This window comes from Stigmatopora nigra, chromosome 1, assembly GCF_051989575.1.
Source record: "Stigmatopora nigra isolate UIUO_SnigA chromosome 1, RoL_Snig_1.1, whole genome shotgun sequence".
NCBI classification, from domain to species: Eukaryota; Metazoa; Chordata; class Actinopteri; order Syngnathiformes; family Syngnathidae; genus Stigmatopora; species Stigmatopora nigra.
Genome location: NC_135508.1, coordinates 24,902,090 through 24,925,000, shown reverse-complemented (window position 1 = coordinate 24,925,000; position 22,911 = coordinate 24,902,090). Strand labels below are relative to the sequence as shown.

The 22,911-nt window shown below is 43.0% G+C and overlaps 1 protein-coding gene across 3 annotated transcripts in view; it reads right to left on the bottom strand.

Annotated features, from left to right (window-relative positions):
- Positions 1-11,756, bottom strand: part of LOC144200386 (adenylate cyclase type 6-like) — a 51,036-nt gene extending 39,280 nt beyond the window's left edge. For 2 of the 3 annotated variants that reach the window (XM_077722509.1, XM_077722518.1), the window contains exons 1-3: positions 11,524-11,721; positions 5,142-5,389; positions 4,148-5,072 (exon numbers count right to left, since the gene is read on the bottom strand). In XM_077722509.1, the coding sequence (XP_077578635.1) occupies positions 4,148-5,072; positions 5,142-5,161 (945 nt within the window). In that variant the 5' untranslated portion in view covers positions 5,162-5,389; positions 11,524-11,721. Of the gene's footprint in view, positions 1-4,147; positions 5,073-5,141; positions 5,390-11,523 lie in introns of all 3 variants that reach the window. The other variant, XM_077722528.1, reaches the window with a different exon arrangement.
- Between the last annotated feature and the right edge of the window lie 11,155 nt (positions 11,757-22,911).

Below are 22,911 nucleotides of genomic sequence, written 5' to 3'. Positions count from 1 at the left end.
TGAAGGAGAAGATATGGATTGGCGATAGAAATGAAGGAGGAAGGTAAGGAGGATGGATATTGTGTACAGGTAAAAATGATTTTTGGTAGAAGGAGGAAAAAAAGAAGGATGGATAGTGTATGGCTATATTCCTAAATAATATATTAATTGTATGATGTTATTATTGATGATTTTTTATGTCGCAGCTATAGTTGCAGTAGAGGGTTTATAGCCATAAAATAGTTTTAGAGGGTTGGATTGATTCCGTCAGCTGAATATGTCGCAAGGAAATTCCCGCACTGCCACTGTATACATATATGTACAGCCATGCCTCTACTACAACCATCCATTTTCTTCAACCCATTGTCTGCTTAAACCAGCGGCGGTCCGTGCATTTTCAAGAGACACCGTCAATCCAACCTCTATTTTATGGCTATAAAACCTCTACTGCATCTACAACTGCGACACATAAAAAATAATCAATAATAACCTCCTACAATTGAAATATTAATTAGGAACATAGCCATATTTTACTTTTTAACTGTACTATGAAGACCCGAATAATCATATGCCTACGATTATTTTTTCAACTCAAATTTTCGCATGCCTACGATTCTTATTCAGGTGCCTACGATTATTAATTTTTGCCTCAATTAAGCCCGTGCAGCAGCAACATTGATCTGCGTCATTAACTTTCCACGTGTAAAGCACATGTGCTGTTTTTACTAACATACTAGTACTAGTAAAAACGTGCAGTTAACACTGGTAGAGTTGCAATATACATAATTACAATGTATTGGTAGGCCTAATATATACAAGAGTTACGTTATACGCAATTCATTGCAGTAATTATTTGCAACTGTAATACAACTTTGCAACACAATTATCCGTTGTCTTGCAGTATGTAATCGATCATCATGACTTCAAATTGTAGCTAATTGTGGAATTTAAACATATTATTTTGTTTCATGCTACTAGTAAACTGTTGATTGAAATAATGATTGTCCTTGTTATGATTTTATAATAAATATTCCATAGCTTTAATTCTATGCATCAAATCTGTTTAGACACTAATTATCTTGTGCCTACTAATATTCATTATTTTTGGAATTTTCAACCGCCTACTATTATTCCAGTGCCTACTATTATTCGGGTCTTCATAGTACACAATATCCATCCTCCTTTCTTTCTTGCTTTTTTTCTATCGCCATCGAAGCTAATGTTGAAAGTCGAGCCTGTCCTGTTGTATTTCTGGCCTACTTTTATATTGGATTTAGTGCTGAAAATGTTCGTACCCAGTTGTGACAGATTTGCTTGCTTTAGAGTTGTCCAACCTTTCTTACGGATGTCCGGCTTTTTTCTCTTGAAAAGTCTGTCTAGAAAATGGCCTTAAATCAACACAACAATATATTTGCTTGTGCAGCTCGCTACAGATACAGTTTGGCCCGCCTACTCTATCACTAGCCAATCAAAGTTGGTGAAAACGATGACGTATCCCTACGCCTGAGAATAGGCAATGATGTATCCTTACGCTTGCGACAAGGCATCGTGGTGTTGCCAACTCGAAATCTGATTGGTTAATGCAACAGTCTTATCGACACATGTTTAATGCCCGCAGAACTGATTTTGAAGGCCTTGAGGCAGATTTCTGACCCTGGCAACAAGTAATGGCTGAAATGTGATTGGTTAAATGCTTCAATATGAAAACACACCTGGAAGCAGTGCTAAAGCAATGAAAGAAAGTTAACAGACAATTTGGATTTATTTAATAAATATTGATGGATAAAATATGATATATGATTCAGATATTTCTTAGGTCAGCAGAGAAGGCCTAGAAGGCCCTGGCGGCCCGCCACTGGCTTGAACCTAATTATACTTGGGGAAGCCGTAGCCAACTGCCTCGACCTGAACAACAAGGTGGGTTAAGTTGGCCAATGTGCACCAAAATGGACGCATGAAATGCAACGCTCCGCAATAAACGAGGAATTCAACGAGGAGGCAGAGCCACCATTGCAACTGCACAAATCAGAAAAAACGAGGAGAAATTAACTTTTCGGCTTCATAGAAAAAACATCGTAATCCAATATCCTGTTTTTGGTGTTTTTCAGAGGGTTGATACTAATTAATTTGTTTTTAGTTCATTTCTATGGGAAACGTTCCTTTAAGTTACGAGAAAATCGGCATACGAACTCAGTCCCGGAACACATTAAGCTCGTATCTCGAGGTACCACTGTATGTGTACCTATAGGTGTATGTGTATGTGGGTGTATGTTTGTGTATGTGTGTACGCGTGTACGTGTGTGCGTGCGTGCGTGATTGCGTGAGTGCGCGTGTGCGTATCTCTCTCTCTCTCTCTCTCTCTCTCTCTCTCTCTCGCTTTTAATTTACATTAAATAGCTAAAGGAATTCAGAGTGCTTCTTTCTACGCGCATGCGCAATTGCGCACTACTCTCGCCTTCTCCGCAGCAGCAATCATGTCGCGCGCAAAATAAAATCCTACCTTTTTTTCGCCCTTTCCACATGATGGCGCCGTTTACTCGACAGCAGCTTTGTCCACTTATGTTTTTCGTGTTTTACAGACCTTCTTTATATTTAATTACATTTTAATATTTCTTAATACATTCCTTAATACTTTACTGTGCAAATAGAAGAACAAGCGGTGAAATCGGGTGAGAACTATCTAAATCTGCTGTGTGTTGTTGTGCGCGTACATGCGTGTGTGTGTGTGTGTGTCTAATGTGTGATCGTTTGTCTTCAACCTACACAATGGACTACAAATGGAAATTATCCCTCGGCTACAATCTTACATATATATGTTCATTAACATGAATATAAATATGTTCATTAATATGCACTATCCCTTATTAAATATTTTTTTAAAAAAACATGGAAAAATATTGCATATAAATAAATACTTGACTATCTCAAGAGATGCATTAAGCAGAAAAGTCAATTGAACGAGAATGACAGGTGAGAAGGACAGATGTGTAAAATAAGGTACAATTTAAGTCGGATTGGTGCATATTCTAATGGCATTTATGAAGATGTTTTATTCATAGATATTTTTTCATTCATTTTCTGAATCGCTTTATCCACTTTATCATTTAAGGAGGGTGCTGGAGCCTACCCCTGCTGACTTTGGGGCAGGAGACAGACAGCCATGCACACTCAGACCCATACCTAGTGGCCATTTTAGAGGCATAAACCACTCATTCGCCGGCCCACTCGTTCATAGATATTAATCATTATATTTTATAATTACTAAATCATTTATGTGTAGTAGACATGCACCTGCTTATGGCAGGTGTGATACTGGTGTGCGAGCATAGCGAGCAATGATGATGTTGCTCACACTGGTACTCAGTGTGCTCAGGGAGGTTGTCTTTCTGCCCAGACAAACAAAAAATTAGCCTTGGCCAAAATTAACATTTGCCGTAATCGCTTCAAAATGTGACGTATTGCCAAGGAATTAAACACAATAGACAATATTTCATCATTTTGTCAAATATTTCAATACCCTAACGTAATCTGATATGGGGCACTGGTTTAGAAATAGCCAGAGTGTAGTCCAGAGACAATATTTGCCTTATGTAGTAAATGCCCTGTTCATAAGGGTGGGCAGTGTATTACATGACTCCTTTTTAGATGCTTGTTCATCACCCGTGTGATACCATGAAAATCTGTGTAAAAGATGTATCACATTCTCAATGACTATTCCTTCATTCATTATCTGTACAGCTTATCCTCACAAGACTCTTGTGAGGTAATTGAGCCTATTCCAGCCAATTATCAGCAACAGGCGGGGAAACCTGTATTGGTTGCCAGCCAATTGAAGGGATCTTCTTGATTATTTCTGGGAAAATAAACTTTCAACACTTGCATTGGTTAGTGTTTCTGTTCATGGCACCAATGTCCCGGAATACCACAGCTTTGCATGGGCTGTGCCAGCAGTGACCCAGATCACAGCGACTCAAAGGAAATTACAAATCATTTTGAAGCTATAAGATGTGGTGAGAAAGATTTATACCGTACATAAATTCAGATAGATAAAAACAAAAATCTAATAATAAAAGCAAGGAACTGAAAATTGTGTAGTTAATGTACTAGGTGCCAACCAGTGTGAGCAAAAATACAGTGGTGTAGCTACTCAGGCATCTAGCGTTCTTACCTGTTTCCACAAGAATGTATCTGCCTGGTTGATCTGCCAGGTGGTGACCACGTGTATGATGGACAGCACAGCGCCGCTAAGCACAGCTGCCCTCATCCTCACAGGCAAGAGGGTATAGATGATGTAAATGAAAAACACAGACCACCAGATGCCCTCTGACGCACTCCGAGGTGCAACCATGAGCATCCCAAACACTTGGACCGACACCAACACGCCGATGACCAGGTAGCTGACCATCCACATGTAGTCCTGATGGAAGCCGTTCCGGTTGCACAACACCATGAGAGCCATGAAAAGGGCCATGGCCACTGACAAGACCGATGAATAGGCCATGTGGGGGGGTGCGTGGACACAGTGGAAGGTCAGCATAATGCCGCACACAATCACGAGGACTCCCATTAGCATGGTCAAAGAGCTCTGGTTGAGCCTGAAGAAGTATCGTTGGTATAGACGCTCCAGTTTGCGGGACTGAAACTTTTTCGATTGGAATACCCGCACCACCCTGAGCCAACAGTCAGCCGCCGTCACCACGCCAGCTGTGCCGTTAGTACCATCGTCTCCAGTGTCGCCATTACACCCGCTTTTCCTGCCTTTCAGCTCCCCGTCTTCAAAATCCAAGTCTACAGATTTCAACGCCACTCCTTGGGGGACACTTCTTTTGCCGTAGTGGTCTTCCTGCCATCCGCAACGAGCCCCAAAGTTGCCCCCGCCTCCCACGGCCCCTGCCATCCCTCCACGGTGATGCTGATGGAGGGGGGCACTGGAGGGAGGCTCCATTGCATCTGGATCCCTCAGACAGCTCATGTAACGTGGGTTGCAGAGAGATGAACCTCCCCTCCGTTTGGACTTCTTGCCATTGCGCTCCCCCCAAGCAGTCTTACGGTCATCCACTCTGGCGACTAGGAAACCACTGAACCAGGACATTCTGTGCAAAGCAGAGGCGTGCAAACAAGTTAAAGACAAAGTAGTCAGAGCATAATGCATAGTATTTTACCTGTTGGGGTTCTGGTACATGTCCCAGCCCTTTTCCTGGCAGCCGGCTCACTCATTTATACGAGGTTTAGAATGAGTGAGTGGGTTTTCAGAGCCACACTGTTGGGCTACCTTGCTATGACTGACCGGAAAGGATCAAAATATGCCCGACAACTTCTCGTGTCTGTACCAGAGATAATGTCGAAGCACAAAGGGTTTTGAGAGGACTGTTCTCTGGGGTCAGGCCTGTCTCCACGGGTTTCTCTGGGTCTGAGGGAGAAATTGAAATATATACAAACACTCAGTAAAAGGTAGTTAATCAAAAGGTTTACATCTGTGGTGGCATGTAGGCAATATATCAACTTACAGTAGTACAGGAGCAAGTGACTTCATATAGCCAGACAGTTTTTTTTAGGTTCCCATCTGATTTTTTCTGATATGTATTCCCCTTACTAAACCTATATTTTTAAACTTTTAAAATTAAAACCGAAAATTGTTCAAATTGAAAATCATTATACAATTCATATTTACAGTCGCCTCGTGGTGTAGAGAGAGGTTCAATCGCCTGAATTCGGAGTGGGAAGGCACGGGCTCGATCCCCGCTGGTGGCGATATGATTGTTAGTGCAGATGGTTGTTTGTCTTTATGTGTCCTATGGCTGACTGGCGACCAGGTTAGGGTGTAGTCTGACTTTGTAGTCTGACCCTGACTTTTTTTCACCCAAAATCAGCTGGGTCAGGCTCCAGCAACCCCCACAACCCTTTCGAGCATGCACAGTATGGAAGATGAATGAAAGAATAAACTCGGTTTTACTAAAAAAAAATTTAATTGTCAAGATTAAGAATGACATTGAAAATTCTGTGACCAACTTTGTCTAATCATATTTTTTTGTATATATAAACGGTCACTAGTTTGAAAAAGGAAGTAATTCTACACATCGGGCATGTTTGCCAAAGTGACTTGATTCACAGAAGACAGAACGTGTGACGTTGCTATGAACAAATGAATACTGGCTTGCCCCTGATATCATGGCCAAACACAATACTTTCTCACACTCCGAAGGTATCATGCGCCGATACCAATACTGAGTATCGGAACAGGTCAACGCTAGTGTTTATATGTTCTACTCTCGCTGATTAGAGTTTTTCCAAGCTTTCCATTGCAATCACAAATAAATGTTAATTACATATTTTCCATAGTGGTGAATTTGATTGACTGCCTCTAGTATAAGCCCCCTATGACTCTAACAATACCCTGACTAGTCTATGGTACACCAAAACTAGCCCAAAGTCAGCTTGGATAGGTTCCAACATAGCCACAATCCTGAAGGAAACAGACAATATAGAAAGAAATGGCTGAAGATTGTGATTCAAATAGAAAACTGTGGTGATAAAGGGTTGCTTTTTTTCCCAGTAACTAATGATGATTAGAACTTGAATTAAATGCCTTTTTTGTCATTATACAAATACAATGATATTCAAAGTGTCACCATAAAGTGCACACATGAATACAAATTCATAAAAGGATTTATATAAAATATAGATTACTATTTCTGAGAATGTGTGCGCGCGAGTGTGTGTATGCGTGTCCGTGAGGTCTGAGTAAAATGGAGACAAGACCTTAAGTCAGATTTGCATGCGGTTTTCACCAAAAGTTGGCAAATTTAGCCTCTCAGGATGCACCGCGGCCAAAGTTTTCCGTAAAATCGCCCTGAATCGGTGGCCAGGCGATCACAGGGCACAAGGAGACGGACAACCATACACACTCACACCCATACCTAGGGGCAATTTAGTGTTCAATCAGCCTACCATGCGTGTTTTTGGAGCGTGGGAGAAAACCAGATTACCCTGAGGAAACCCATGCAGGCCGGGGGAGAACATGCAAACTCCAAACAGGTGGACATGACTTAGATTTGAACCCAGGACCCCAGAGGTGTGAGGTCAACGCGCTATCCACTCGCCCCACCGGGCCAAACTCCATTTTGACATATTCCTCAAAATCAGTGGTCCTCAAACTTTTTTGCTCAAAGATCTACTTTTCAAGGAGCCAAATATATGCAATCTACAATTTTTTCCCGGCCAATGACAAAGCTCAGCAGTTACCATGTCTGCTGATGCCAGAATAAACCCAAGGTAATGTAGGCAGGTAGTAATCATGCTTAGACATGCGATAGCACTGTTTCCCAGCTCAAGTCCCATATCAAATTTGGTGCATTTTGACGCTTTGGCTTGATTGAATTGCTTCTCATATCATATCTGTAAATTTTGCTTGATTGATTTAAAGTGCTGAATTTCTTCTTTATCATTCCTCTACATAATTGTGTACACATTTGCTGTGCTATGCGTGTAACTGAAATTTTCCTTTCTCATCTAACCCATTTTCAAAAGAGAATTAGTGCAACAACTATCTTTTGGTTCTAAAAAAGCGGGTGGGACAGGCAAATCCGGGCCCCCCTGCTTGTATACAATAAAGATGAAGGTAGGTAGACAAAAAACTAAAAAGTGACTAAAGTGGTTAGCAGCATGAGGTAGCTATGGAATTTTAGTACAAGTATCAAAGTGCAAGGCAAATAAATGCAGTGCTAAAACTAAATTATAAGTCTGAGAAGATTACTTCTGCATCTGGCAATGTTATTACACATTATAGTGCAGCGACAGTATTGAATTGAGTCTGGTTTAGGTCCTCGGTGCAAAACTCCAGTTGGCTATTGTGATGGGCCTTGGCAAGAAACTGCCCCCGAGTCTTTTTGTTTTGGGTGAATTGGAGCTGTAGTGCCTGCCAGGGGGGAGCAGGTTGAACAGGTAGAAGCCAGGATATGTAGTGTGTTTTGTGATGCTCTTTGATCTTGCTAGTCACTGGGAGTTGCAGATGCTGAACAGGGGAGAGAGGGGGCAGCTGATGATCTTTTGAGGTGTGTTGATCCCCCTCTGTAGTATTTTCCTGTTTATTTCCTGGTTCTGAGGCAGGTTTACATTTTTATAAATAGATTTTGTTGTGTTCCTTTTGCTTCATTCTGAAAAAGGAAACTAAATAAGCTGCACCCAACAATTGGTTGACCGATTGATTAAAGCTGATTACATAAATTTTGACTGATGATTATTTTGGTGATCAGTCAAATGCTGAAAATAAATTGTTCTTGTCAGTTGATTGGTCCTATAGACAGTCTCCTGCGCTTGCCTTGAAAACTTGAAATTTAACTTAAATTAACTTAGGTCCCTGTATACAGACACTTTAAAAAAGTACTAATCTTACGTTACACTAAATCTATACCTTCTAGTACCTCGACATACGAGCACCCCGACAAACGAACAATTCGAGATACGAGTAAAATTTCGAGCAAATAATTATCTCGGGATACAAGACAAATTTCAAGATACGAGAAAGCCAGGTGGCCAAGACACGAGAGGCTGTTTATTATCTTTTTTTGCCGCATCTCTTACGTGTAAAACATATCTACTAGCACTGGGCGGAGCGTTGAGGTTTTTTTTCAGTGTTTTTTTTTCATTCAGCGCGAATGGCGGAGCAATCGCCAATATGAGGATTACTTCTCGTTGGCAAGTGGTCGTGCGTTATCCTATCGTGAGGACATTTGTGTGCATCATTTACGGAATATTTTGAAGGGAATACAAAAGCTAAATACTAGAGCCAACCCGGGAGAAGAAAGATATCAAACTTTAATACAAAATTTGAATTAAGTTTAGTGTAAGGTTAGATTAAATTTACCTTTTGAGTGTGTCTGCATCGTAATCCGAGTTCATTTAAATTTGTTTATGTTATGAAACAAGCGTGTTGCTGTGCAAAAAGCGCCTCCCCCTTCTCCCTTTCAAAATCCGTATAATTTTAGTACCATTAAACACATTTTAGTAAATTAAGTCACTACTTATGTGTTACTTTGTTAATAGATGGCGAATTAGAAGAAATGAAACATTTTTTCCAGTAAAATATCATGTTTTAGGTGTTTGTTCAGAGGGTTGGAAGGAATAAATTAGTTTTTAGTTAATTTCAATGGGAGTCGTTCGTTCGAATTACAAGAATATCGACATATGAGATAAGTCCCAGAACTAATTAAGCTCGTATCTCGAGGTACGACTGTACTTGTATTTTCGTAGAGGCGCAAAAACAATAAAAGGGGTGATCCTAATTTACGGTTTTTCGATTATCTCGGCCATGTGTGGTCTACATTATCTGCAACAAAAAAACGCAAAAAAGGGGATTATCTGCTCTATATAAGGCCCCTTTTGGGTGATTGGAATTTACATAACTAATGGATTCGCATTCAAAGAAAATAAGTCTTGGTTTGCAAGTAATTTCAAAGGTGCATGCTGCTGTTTACAGAGGATAAAACAGCATTGGTATAAAAACAAAACAAAGCAGGTCAGGGTTTTCAGAAGTTGGCAATCAGACAGAAAATTGTGCTCAGTGCACCCTTTGAGAAATATACTTGGAGTCAGACCCTAAACATGGGATTTGTTCAATCCAATTTAGATGAACCGAAACATTGTGTTTCCTTGCACAAAACAGTCCTCTTCATAATGCATTTTGAGTGAACAACAGAACTTTGAAGTTGCAGTTTACAATCATTACTGAGGATAATGGAGGAGAAATAAATACAGATTAATGCGATTGGACAACAGGATTCTGTCAAAATGAATCTTGTAATAGTAGATAATATTCACCATGGCAAATCTGTATCAGAGCGCCCAGCAGCACATCCTAAAAATCATCACAATAAAGCTGCACGAAGCAAACACTGTCCTGTAACTCAAGAGGGTGTTCTTGTGCAAGTCCAAGATGAGCAAATGGTGAACGTGTGCCATGAAATCTAAGGTAAAATACAATACGCTCAATCTCATTAAGGTTCATCTTTCAAATAATGATTTCAATCAAATTTATGAGAACACAGTTACATTATGAGGCTCTGTGTCCTTTCATTTCTACAGTAAGTGCGCTGACAGAAAACATCTGTCTTCCTAATAACTAGACGGCGGATGATATCAGGCCTCCTGCATTTGGAACGAGGGGAAGCATGCAGTGTTGATGAAGCAAAAATAGCATTTCCGCACTACATCTTGACTGCCTGCGCCTTCTCGGGCACGTCCAAGCTTCCCCCTCCTCCACCTCCTCCATGATTCAAGGAGACATCCCCTCCTCCCATTCCACCTTCTCCAGCCTCGTCCCTCCTCTCGCCTGCACAAGGTCGACCGGCGTGCACCCACTCATGTCGCGGTGGTCGCTGCGAAGTGGGTGGGCAAGGGCGTGGGGATGTCTATTCCTACAGGGGCCATTTTTTTTAATCGGACATTGGAACTAACCCCCAACCCTTTACACACACACACACACACACACACACACACACACACACACACACACACAAACTCATTCATCAAGCGGCTTGCTGTACTTTAGACGTTTTGCTGCATTTTAAACTGTCATCTAAATAATCTGTCTGCCATTGACAGTGTTTGACATCAAATCATCACCCCCAACCCCTTACACACATACACAAACAAAGTCATTCATCAAGCGACTTGCTGTACTTTAGACGTGATGCTGCATCTTAAACTGCCATCCAAATAATCTGTCTGCCATTGACAGCGATTGACAACAAATATACCTTTTCTTGAAGGATCAAATTCCAACAACGTTAGACGTCTAATCCATTTGGGCTGGGAGAATTGACAGCGACCACCTTCCCAATCCAAACGGATTAGACGTCTATCGCCATCAGCGGCAGGCTACGAGTGCATGTTTCTTTCTGCACGATGTAAATGGAAGAGAGGGAAAAGGCCACTGGCAGGCTGTGTGCGGGACCGCATTCGAACAGCGTAGGCTTCACGTTACATAACAGCGTGGCCTATGCGATAACTATAGCAGTGACCATTCCTCAAGCGGGCCAGTGGCCCGACACAGAGTCGCCGCTCGCAGCCATTTAGCCTTTTCCTTTTCGACTCAATTGCAACAGTATCTTCGCCATCGTTTATTGACAGCGACAGCACATTCCTCAGCGTTAGTCGGCGATTTCAATTCGCCTACAATCCTGCTGTCCCCGAGCGATTAGGACACGAGATGTTCATATACGAGTGTAAGCGTGAGTGCCCAAAAAAGAAACACAACGCAGCTGTATGTTGATAACCCTAACCAACACGCACCGGCCGCGTCTCCTTTGCCAGCAAGCGGCAAGAGCAGCAGCAGAATGGCGGCCTCCAGCTATGTCATTCACACCACATTGACGGAGGGTCGCCAGGCGGTTCCGTACGACGGCTAGAGGGTTGCGTGTGGAGGGGAGTGGGGTGCCTTTGGTGACATGCCTTGGGTGACATGCGTGTGTGACATATATTACACAGGGCGTTCTATCATTCCTTGTGCAAGCGGGCAGCTCCTTGGGAGCAAGTAAGCGGACTCACCGTGAACATCCTCGCGACTGCAGCGGACGGGCCGATTCGGCGAAGTAGTCGGTGGAAGACCATTGGTGGGCTTAGCTGTCCGTGGATGGGGCCGCCGAGTCGGTCAGCCTCCGTTTCTCCTCCGATAGTTCTCTTTCTCCACTCCCTTGCATCTCCTCCCCCTGACCCTCTCAGGCTCCGTGCACCGCTGTCAAAGCGAGGGAGATAGCGCCAGGGGTACGATATTACACTTCCGCAAGTTACTTTAAAAATAAAAGTCGAGTGTCAGAGCGATTAATCATTGAATGTTTACTAAAAAAAAATTAGGCTACCTTTGCACTAAAATTTTATTTTATTTTCCCAAGGCACCTTAAAATAAAGATACACGATGTATTCCCTCTATATATCATAGGGTCTCCCCTGTTAATAAGAGTAGGCGGCAACAATATTTGTATTTGATGACTTATTTCATGGTGTGGTGGTTTCTCATTTTATGAACCGCTTCATCCTCACTAGGGTCGCGGGGGTGCTGGAGCCTATCCCAGTTGATTTCAGGCCAGAGGAGGGGGACACCATGAATTGGGGGCCAGCCAATCGCAGGAAACAAGGAGCCGGACAACCATGCACGCTCACACACATACCAAGGGGCAATTTAGAGTGTCCAATCTGCCTACCATGCTTTGATTTGGAATGTGGGAGGAAACCAGAGTACCCGGAGAAAACCCACACAGGCTCAGGAGAACATGCAAACTCTACAGAGGTGGACCAACCTGGATTTGCACCTAGGTTCCCCACTATGAGGCAGACACGCTAACCACTCCTCTGAGCTATTTCAATCAAGATGAACAACAATTCATGTCGTGTCGAAGCGAATAATCACGGACAGCCCGCCTAATTAATGGCAGAGAAAAAAAAAATTTGAATGTATCGCACTTTACAGCATTAAAGCATACCATTCACTTCCACCCCTCCCAATTTCAATGAATTACATGTCAATGTTAATGAATTAATTAATTTTTACCTCTTAAAACATCCCTCTAAAAAAATTAAAAAAATACTCTAAAATTTACAAAGAAACATGATATTCAATTGCAAACCTCAATTCTTGAACCACATAAAATAGAGTTTTGGTCCAATTTTAATAAAACAATGTAATTGCTTTTTTAATCTCTTTGAAAATACCTCATAGTGAATAAAAAGTCTACCAGTAGTCTCACATTTTGATGTACTTGCTACCTGGATATCAGTGAATAATTTAAGAATAGTATAGGAAAAATCTCCTAAATCGATTTTTCTGAATTTCAGGTTCAGGTTGAACCATTTGTTGATTTTTTTATGTTTACGAATAATTAATTTAATCTTTTTAAAATGCCTTGGGCAGATCTTTTAGTATTTAGTTTCATTTATAGAACGACACGACCCGTCGAAATGTGTGCTCTTATTTTGAACATCCATTTTATACATATCCTGTGTAAGTAGGTCAAATTTTGTCTGGTTTGGTGCAGCTGTCCTTATCCATGCGCGCCTATGCCCAGTGCGCTCCCATTTAGGAAGGCGGCACGCCCCCTACCGGTTAAAGACCGTCCCTTCGGGGATCAATGGGCGCATGCGATGAACCCCCCTTTTAAGGATTTTTTTTTATATGTACAGTAATATATTGAGATACGAGGCGGGACATTCTGAACCAGTGGTCAGCCAATCACAGGGCACAAGGAGACAAACAACCATTCATGCCCTCACTCATACATAGGGGAAAATTAGAGTGTCCAATTAGCCTACAATGCATGTTGTTGGAATGTGGGAGGAAACCAGAGTACCTGGAGAAAACCTACGTAGGCCCGGGGAGAACATGCAAACCAGGGGTGGCCAAACCGGTCCTCGAGGGCCGCTGTTGGTGCAGGTTTTTGTTCCAACCATTCCAGCACAGACACTTTGACCAATGAGATTCCTGCAGAAAACAAGAAGCATCAGACTGCAATCTGCTGATTGCACTTGTAGGACACCAGATTGGTGAAAAGGTGCCCTCTTGATGGGCTGCAATGAAAACATGCACCCTCTGCGGCCCTTTGTGGAATAGTTTGGACACCCCTGGCGTACACAATTTGAAATGATAAAAAAACTTATAAAATATGGGAAAAACGAATAGATTCACAGGTATACTAAAATGTCAAGCCCTACCAGTGTTTCGGGAGGGGGAAGCAGACAGCAACACAATTAAAATGCCAAAATATTAAGGGTCATTCCCTGGCAGTTTTCCACCCATGTAATAAAGCACCGACTTTATTATACTGACTGGATGGGGCAGCGACTGACTGACAAAGAGGACGAGGAAGAGCTCAAAACCACCCAAAACCAAGGAGCCGACAGGAGGACCTTCAAACCTTTTTTTAGTAAAAATGGTAACATTTCTCATCTCATCTCATTTTCTGAACCGCTTTATCCTCATTAGGGTCACGGGATTGCCGGAGCCTGTCCCAGCTGATACCCTGAATTGGTGGACAACTGATTGTTGGGTAAGATTTGTTGTAATTTTTTTAATCTAAAAGAGCAGGCAATGTTGATTTAGCCTTTTGAGGTAGTAACTGAATTACCACCACATTCTAAATGTAACTCGTACTCTATCATCCTTCTATCATCCTTCACCACTTTGCGGTTTCAACATTTGGAGCTTCAGTACATCCCCATATTTTATATAAAGCAGGGGTGTCCAAACTTTTTGCAAAGAGGGCCAGATTTGGTAAGGTGAAAATGTGTGCGGGCCGACTATTTAGCCTGACATTCTTTGAACCATTAACCTTAAATACAAATTAACCTTTTGGGATTTTTTTAAATTACAAATGGCATACTTTTACTTTTACATTTTTTTTTACATTTAGGTTTTTACCGAAATCACAAACCACAAAAAATTAAGAAAACGATCAAGGATATCTAAGTTCATGTGAAACATCACATATTATTCACTATTATATGCTCACTGTAGGAACAGTGCTGAAAGCAAAACAATGATCACTGCATATTCAAACTGTGATTTTGACCATCACAAAAAAATAATGAACTCGTGTATTTTATACTGTGGTCAACAGTGCTGGCGGGCCGTTGATTTCATGATAGAGGCCACGGGCCGGTAAAAATTTGTCCACGGGCCTTAATTGGCCCGCGGGCCGGACTTTGGACATGCCTGATATAAAGTATCCAAATCAAAAATGTTCATAAAAATGTGAAATTTCACTCGGAGGGTTGCAAACAGAGGACAGGACATGATAAATGGCAGTAGTCGTGGCACATCCGCCCAATTCAGTGCCGAAGAAGAAGCGAAATATCACCGTAGAAGTAGAATGATGCGCCGAATAATTTAAAAGGCAGAGATTGATGACATCTTGCATTTTCCTGATTTGTCCGATTTGGATATCGTATCACGCACATCACCTCTTGGAGAATGACAACGTCTTGCCTTTTCCTGTTTTCTTTAAAGGCAGATTTTGCATCACGCACATCACCTTGTGGAGAAAGACCATGCCTGTTCCAGCTTCGTTTGGTTTCCATATCTCCCTTGAAAATCCCATAAAGCGTTGTGTGCCATCTAAGGCATCCAATTAGCCCAAGTAGAAAAAAAAACATTAGGACCATAACTGAAAAGGTGAAGTTGCTGTGTATACTGAAGGAAATTAATGTGACATGAATTGCATCAAGAAAGAAGCGAAAATTTGGAAAACGATACCCTTTTCCAAGGACACCAAGCAACTGATCACCACTATAATTAAAACTATATTTAAGATTGAGAATGCCAAAGAGTAAATTTGTGGCCCCAAAAAATCCACCAGGATTATAGGGGATTTACACCGTAGATAAGGCCTTGAAGATGGCTTGAAACAGATTTTTAGGACCTTTAATCCAAGTACTCTTCATCAGATTCCAGAGACATTGGATCATTGATGGAATCTTGAGAGGGCGCCATATGGGCAACAGGAGGAGTTTCTTTCTGTGAGAGGTTGTCGGCGCACAAGGCACATGGCGGTTATTGTTTCTTTTCTTGTACAAAAATGATTTTGTACAAGGACATAACACTGCTAAAACGATTTCCAAATTCAATAGCTCCGACCTTGTTGTTATCAATCTCCTTGACCCGTTGTTGCAAACTGCGTGCAAGATCTCCTGCAGATGTTCTAAAGGAAGACTACATTCTTCATCCTCATTCTCGTGGTTGTCCGCTGCCTCTTCTTCATCACTCCCTGATGGGATCATTTCGACATGGTCCTCATCAGTTGGGAAGGGGAGGGGGGTTGTGAATTGCTCTGGAGCAGTGTGTTGACGTCCTCTCATCATGCCACAGCATACCTACGGCATCAATCACTCATAATGCAGGTTCTTTTTTTTATTTATTCCTAGATGATACCACTCGCTTGGTGTCCTTGGAACGGAATATTGTCACAGTTTTCCAAATGCTTGGTTCTTTCTTGATCAAATATACCGTATTGCAACTTCCAGAACAAAGAAACATGTTTCTAAAAGCAAACACAAGTCCCACATTGGTGTGTAAGGCATACATGTAACTACTCTTATGTCCTCAAATGTATACTCTTACCAGCCTATAACCCTTTTGACTTTACTCACACTGATTGTGTGTTGTTGTTGCTTGCTGCAGGCAAAACCACCTCTACATCAACACTAGTGACCGATTTTCGGAGGAATCCTCAACAGACCACTCAGGTGAACATCCAGGGTACATCTATTGAAATGGTGGAGAATTTTAAGTACCTGGGTGTTCACTTCAACAACAAACTAGACTGGTCCACAAACACAGATGCCTTGTACAAGAGGGTCCAGAGCCGCCTCTGCCTACTGAGGAGACTACGGTCCTTTGGAGGGTGCAGGACACTGGTGAGGACCTTTTACGACACTGTGGTGGCATCTACAGTGTTTTTGCAGTGGTCTGTTGGGGATGCGGGAGCACGGAGAGGGACAGGAACAGACTGAATAAGCTGGTCAGGAGGGCCAGCTCTGTTCTGGACTGTCCCTTGGACTCTGTAGAGGAAGTGGAAGAGACGAGGGTGCTGATCAGGATGATGTCCATCATGGAAAGCAGCTCCAACCCACTGCATGAGTTTGTGGAGTCCCTCCGGAGCTCTTTCAGCAATAGGCTGCTGCAAAACATAATTAACATCACTCTGTGATTCAGATATTTTTTAGGCCAGCAGAGAAGGCCTTGAAGGCCCTGACGCCCCACCACTGATGTATACAGTACTGTGTGTATTCTTTCCATTTTATTAAATGCTTTTTTTCAGTACAAACCAATGCTGGTTACTTATACAAGCCTTAAACATACAAATGCACTTATATAAACCTTCAATATACTTATATGGGCCTTAAACATAAATTCTAATACAAAATATAGCACGGAATCAACTTCAATTTGAACAATTTCAACTTATGAACACTTTCAACTTAGGAAGAAGCGCTCGGAACCTAACTCATTCGTAAGCAGGGGAGCGTCTGTATTTTTTTTTCTCTTATCACTCATGGAATGGATTCATTCATTTGGTGAACACGTGCTCCTTTGTCCTGCGTATTTCACATTTATTTTGGGACTAATAATTCTTTCTCCTTGGCTCTAGTTTTCTAGGAAGGCAGGAGCTATTTCAACTATGGCCTGAAGGATCCCGCCATTATTCTCAAGGCCTGAGTGATCAGACAAGTTAATTACCAAGACTAGCCAGCCATAGGAAACAACTCCATATTTGGAAGTTCCATCTAAAATTAGCACCCACCCACTAATATTGATATTAATCCACACTTGCTTGTTGAAAATGGTTATTTAAACTAAAGTCAGATATCGAGGAGTCGTCACTCTTGTAATAAAGCCAAGTTGGTTTGTGAGAACTTACCATGAGTCTCAGTGTATCTTGTCCGTCTCCGTCTGTCTTACAAACACTCCAGAACAGAAAACTAGCATGCGGTGTTGTAGTTACAAGGTCAAAAAGGAACAAAGCTAATACTACCTACGCAACTCAAGTGATAATACTAAGGATGCTATCGCCATAGCTCTACACACAGCACTGAGCCACATGGAGCATCATGGGAATTACGTGAGGATGCTTTTCATTGACTATAGCTCAGCCTTCAACACTATAATACCGGACATTCTGACTGAAAAACTCTCCCACCTTGGACTATCCTCTTCCATCTGCTGCTGGATAAAGAACTTCTTAACCAATCAATCACAAACTGGTAGACTTGGTCCCCACCTCTCTCCTCCACACTGAGCACTGGCTCCCCTCAAGGCTGAGTCCTCTTCTGTACTCCCTGTACACATACGACTGTACACCAACCCACCAGTCTAGCTCCATCATCAAATTTGCCGATGATACCACTGTGGTCGGACTCATCTCAGGAGGGGATGAGTCGGCCTACAGAGATGAGGTCAACAAACGGTCTTCGTGGTGCTAGATGAACAAGCTCACACTGACAACACCACGTAAACTAAAGAAATAATCCTGGATATTTGCAAACACGGCATAGATCTGGCCCCACTCAAAATAAATGAAGTGTGTGTAGACAGGGTCCAGTCCTTCAAATTCCTGGGGGTCCACGTCACGGATAAACTCTCCTGGTTTACAAACACCACAGCAGTAGTGAAGAAGGCCCAGAAACGACTCAATTTCCTCAGGTTAAGCTTCTGGTAACCTTCGATAGGGCTACTGTGGATAGCATCCTGGCATGTGTGGTACGCTGGAAGCACGGCGGCAGACAGAAAGGCCATGCAGAGAGTGATTAACACTTCCCAGAAGACCGTCGGCTGCTCTCTGCCCTCACTGGAAGACATTGCCGGCCCTCGTTACCTCAGCAGAGCCAGGAACATTCTCGGGGACCATACCACCCTGGTCTCAACCTGTTCCAGCTGCTGCCCTCTGGGAGACGCTACAGGTCTTGCAAAGTACGGACAAATAGGCTTAAGGACAGTTTTTTCCCCACATCCATCAGGACTCTAAACTTGCGGTAGCACAACACACAATCATTCTGTGTAATGACTTCATGATGAGGTAACATGAAAAGTCGTTGGGCGGTGATCTGCCTCCTACTGGCTGACTGAAGGTAAGTGAGGAGACAGTGAGGTAAGTGATCAGCTCGGGGGGATGCAATGTATCCATTACGGCAGAATGCCAATGAGTCCAAAACTATCACTTATTTGGGCCTTTTGCCGGGAAAGCACACCTTATGGAGAAGCGCTATCAATTTCATCATACGCAGCTTGGTATGATGACAACTAGGCTTTTGTTGAGTCAATGATGATGACAAAGCCTATGTCCGATTATTATTATTATTATTATTACAGTGCAAACAAGACAGTTGATCAGCGTGAGAGGAGGCAAAAGGGCCACAGGCCGATGATGGCATCCATTTGAGTACATAACGTCATCTTCCTGTTGTCATGATTTTTTGGGGTTTTGGTGGTTGAGTATGTTGTCCCTTGAGTGTGCTGTCTGCAGGATTCGACTGCTATATCTTTCTGGTCCCCGCTCCCTCGTGTGAGCCAGGTGTGTGCAATTGTCTTGTCTATTTGTTGAAAGCTCATGTCATTGTGAGTCGGCGTCTGTCTTTATGCTTCCCCGTTGAGTTTGTGTCTTTATTAAGTTTTTCCAGTTTTAGGTTTGTAAGGGAGCTACCCAGTTGAGCAGTGGTTCTTCCGCCTGACTTTGGTGCGTGCAGTCTGGGTTTGATTCCCACTCGGTAGAAGTGTGATTGAGTGGTTGTTACGACTCCCCCTGGGGTAAGATATACCAGGGAGTAGCAACTACCACAGCAGACAGGTTCAGTCAATGATGACGCCAGACAAACATTGCAAGTAGCCTTCAGTGATATTTTATTTACAACAAAATCTACAAAAACCTAGACTACGGGATAACATAGGGGAAGCAAAGGATATTAAAAGTGACACCCTCAAATAAACACGGTAAAAACACCCTCCCAGAGAGGTGTTTAAATGAACACCCACCAAATACAGAAAATAAGGCTGAAGGGTGCCACTGTCAGTACTGATGTAATCAAAGTCTAGACAGGGGAATAACTACGTGTCTAAATGCACAAACTATATGTATTCCCCAGGGTGTCCAAACGTATCCCAAGTCCCCCTATGCAACCCAAAATCTTTAACTTTGCCAACTTAAATACTAGATATAACCAGAAGCAACGTACTCACATTTCCAGGTGAAGCTGGGACAATCAAACTTTACTTTGCACTTAACCATGGGCTTTCTACGGCAAGAAAGGACTCCACTGCCTCAGCAGTTACAATCACATGCAGCCAAGGGAGTCAAAGTCCGGAATCAAGAGAAACCAAGTCGGCAAGTCAGACTGAACTGACAAATAATAAGGGTTTAAATAAGTGAATCTTGATTGGAGGAAGAATGATGGGGAAGTAGTCACAGCTGTGTTGGCCTGGGCAGGGCTTTGTCTTAGGAGTGGATCCACAGCTCCATGTACCTGTAGAGGAAAAGAAACCACACCCCCTCCTGCATAGTGTGTCCAGGCTGACAGCCGTAACAGTGGTCGCCTGTCTCTGTTGTTGTTGTTGTTGTTGCTGTTGTTGTTGTTGTTGTTGTTGCACTACAAGCGCCTGAGGATTGCCCTCAGATAGCGCTAGAGCTGCCACTGGAACGCGGATTATTTCATCCGGGGGGTAGTCGGAGGTGAGGGGCAGTCAAATGTCTCCGGCTGGATGAAAAACGTAGGGTGCCACGGTCCTTGTTGGCAGCTCTGAGTGGTATTTGTTGGAATTCGCAGGCCGCAGCGAGCGGCCTCTCAGGAGACACCACGTGAAGGTTTCCAACTTTGTCTCCCTGTTGTTGTTGCACTACAAGCGCCTGAGGATTGCCCTCAGATAGCGCTAGAGCTGCCACTGGAACGCGGATTATTTCATCCGGGGGGTAGTCGGAGGTGAGGGGCAGTCAAATGTCTCCGGCTGGATGAAACACGTAGGGTGCCACGGTCCTTGTTGGCAGCTCTGAGTGGTATTTGTTGGAATTCGCAGGCCGCGGCGAGCGGCCTCTCAGGAGACACCACGTGAAGGTTTCCAACTTTGTCTCCCGCCTGTCTCTGTGTGCCCTACGACCGACTAGCGACCAGCATAGGGTATAGCCTGCCTTTTGCCTGAAGAAAGCTGGGTTAGGCTCCAGCAAACCCTGCAACCCTTTCGAGGATGGGCGGTATGGAAGATAAATGAATGTTTAAGAGGTTATTTTGTAATTGTTTTTTCCATTAAACCTCAAGTTTGTGCAACAGTACTTCATTTTTCTTGCCTTCATCCTGCTTCTGGGTTCCACTCCGCAGGCGGGGCATTCATAAAATGATGCCCGCAACAATGATGGACACAGCGGGAAGCTCCCAGATTACTTGTTTTTATTTTCTAAGGCGTACGCCCTGGTGTCGGCCCATTTTGGATTTCCCAGGACAGTTTGTCCGCGTACATCTACTTGCCTTTGCATTTGCTCATTTTCCATGGGCCTGCGCCCACACAGAGGTTGTGTCGAGCCTATCACTATCCCCCATGACGGCGAGGATCACGTGCAGGCCGTCGGCCAGACCACGCCTTTCGCTCAGACGCAGCAGTGTATGCTGCATCAGGGCAGGAGGAGCAGGTAGATTGGCGATGGCTGAGCTCGCACCAGCCGCTGCTCTGTCTCAAACTCACGACCATTGTTGGCTGAAGATTTTTTCCTATATTGACGGGAACGCGGTGGCGTGCTCCTCTGCGAGAACCTGAGGAGGACGGCATTTGGGCCACCGGCCAGGCCACACCAGGGAGAGGAGGGTGGGGAAATAGTAGATGGCTGAGGTCCTGAGCCGGCAGCCGCTCTTAAGTGCCAATTCCTGCAAGCCGCTCTCAAGTTCCAGTTCCAGCTAGCCGCCTATAAACGCCTGTTCATAACACCCGTGTGGAGTTTCCGTGTTGTTGCATGGGTTTCCTCAGGGTAATCTGCCCATAATGGCTTATACTGTAGTCCCTTGAATATCATGGATAATGTAGACCAGACATGGTCGCAATAATCGAAAAACCAGGAAATAGGATCACCTCTATTATTACTACCATATTACATGTTTCTGCACCGATACAGAAATACAAGTACACAAGTACAATTATCAGCAAGTGTATTTATTAAATATTACAGCTATACAAATATGAAAAGACTGTAATATATTAATTTCTAAATATAATCTATAGGTAAAATTGTAAATCCTCTAAGTACTGTACTCAGTGAAAATAGTTCCTCCCCACTTAATTTAAATAAAAAAACAGGTTATTGGGAGCTCCAGTCCAAGTCAGATTTCGTTAGATTCGAGAGGCATTGTATCATTGATGGAATATTCAAGTGGCGCCATAAGGGAGTTTTAGAGGAGGGGCATTTGTTCAAGGTTTTCGTCATACAAGGAAGTTTCTTTTTGTTACAAATATGCTTTTGTCAAGGTCATGAAACTGTCCAGACGATTGCCATGGCTATAGCCATGTTGTCATACAATCTCTGGGACACGTTGCTTCCAACTGTGAGCCAAATTGAAAGTTTCTTGCAGATTTCTCAAACTACTAAGACCATGTTCTTCATCTCTATTGCCGTCATTGTTTTGGGAGAAATTAGACTTACACTTCCTGGGTGCTCTATATTCGGATGAGAGGAACAACGTCAGCCTTAAATGAAAATTGAACTTCCAGAGTGTCGCTCCGTGGCATCCAGGCATTTTGGCCACCCAAAAGGGGTCTATATTTGGACAAGGGCAGTGGCGTCCGCCGTAACGTCACCTGGGGCTCGCATTTCTGAAAAAAATCCACCTTCGCTGAGTGTCTCTGCCATCCAGTTCATCAAGCAAGATCTATTTTCAAATAAGCGCCACTGCGTCCGCCGGAAGTTCCCACGGGGGTCACATTCCTGATAATATTCACCCTCATAGAGAATTCCTGACAGCTCAGAAAGCTCCATCTTCAAATAAAAATGACGCTGCCCGCCCTTATTTTTTCTCTCGGTCCTGAGTTGAGTGACAGTCCAGTCTTCCGCAATTTTTATACTGGCAAGCAGGAGGACAAGGAAGCGATTTAGCAAGTTTCAGTGTGAATTTTGACATTTTTCTGAACTTTTTAAAAATACTTAATATAAAAAAAAACCGATGTACTGAAGCCACAAAGTGGTGAATGATCTCAGTACAGCGTATATAACCATCCATGGTGGCCATATTGGTTTCTGATGCGAAAAGGTCCTATTAAACCACAATCTCTCCCCACTGCCACCAATGATCGTTTATGCGCACGAACTATGTTACAATTAAGTAGGGAAATTATTGCCGCGGTCTGCCTTCATTTTTTCACCTATATGAAGCAGTTTGGACACCCCCGGCAGGGAGGCACTTAGTACAAACCTATGGTGG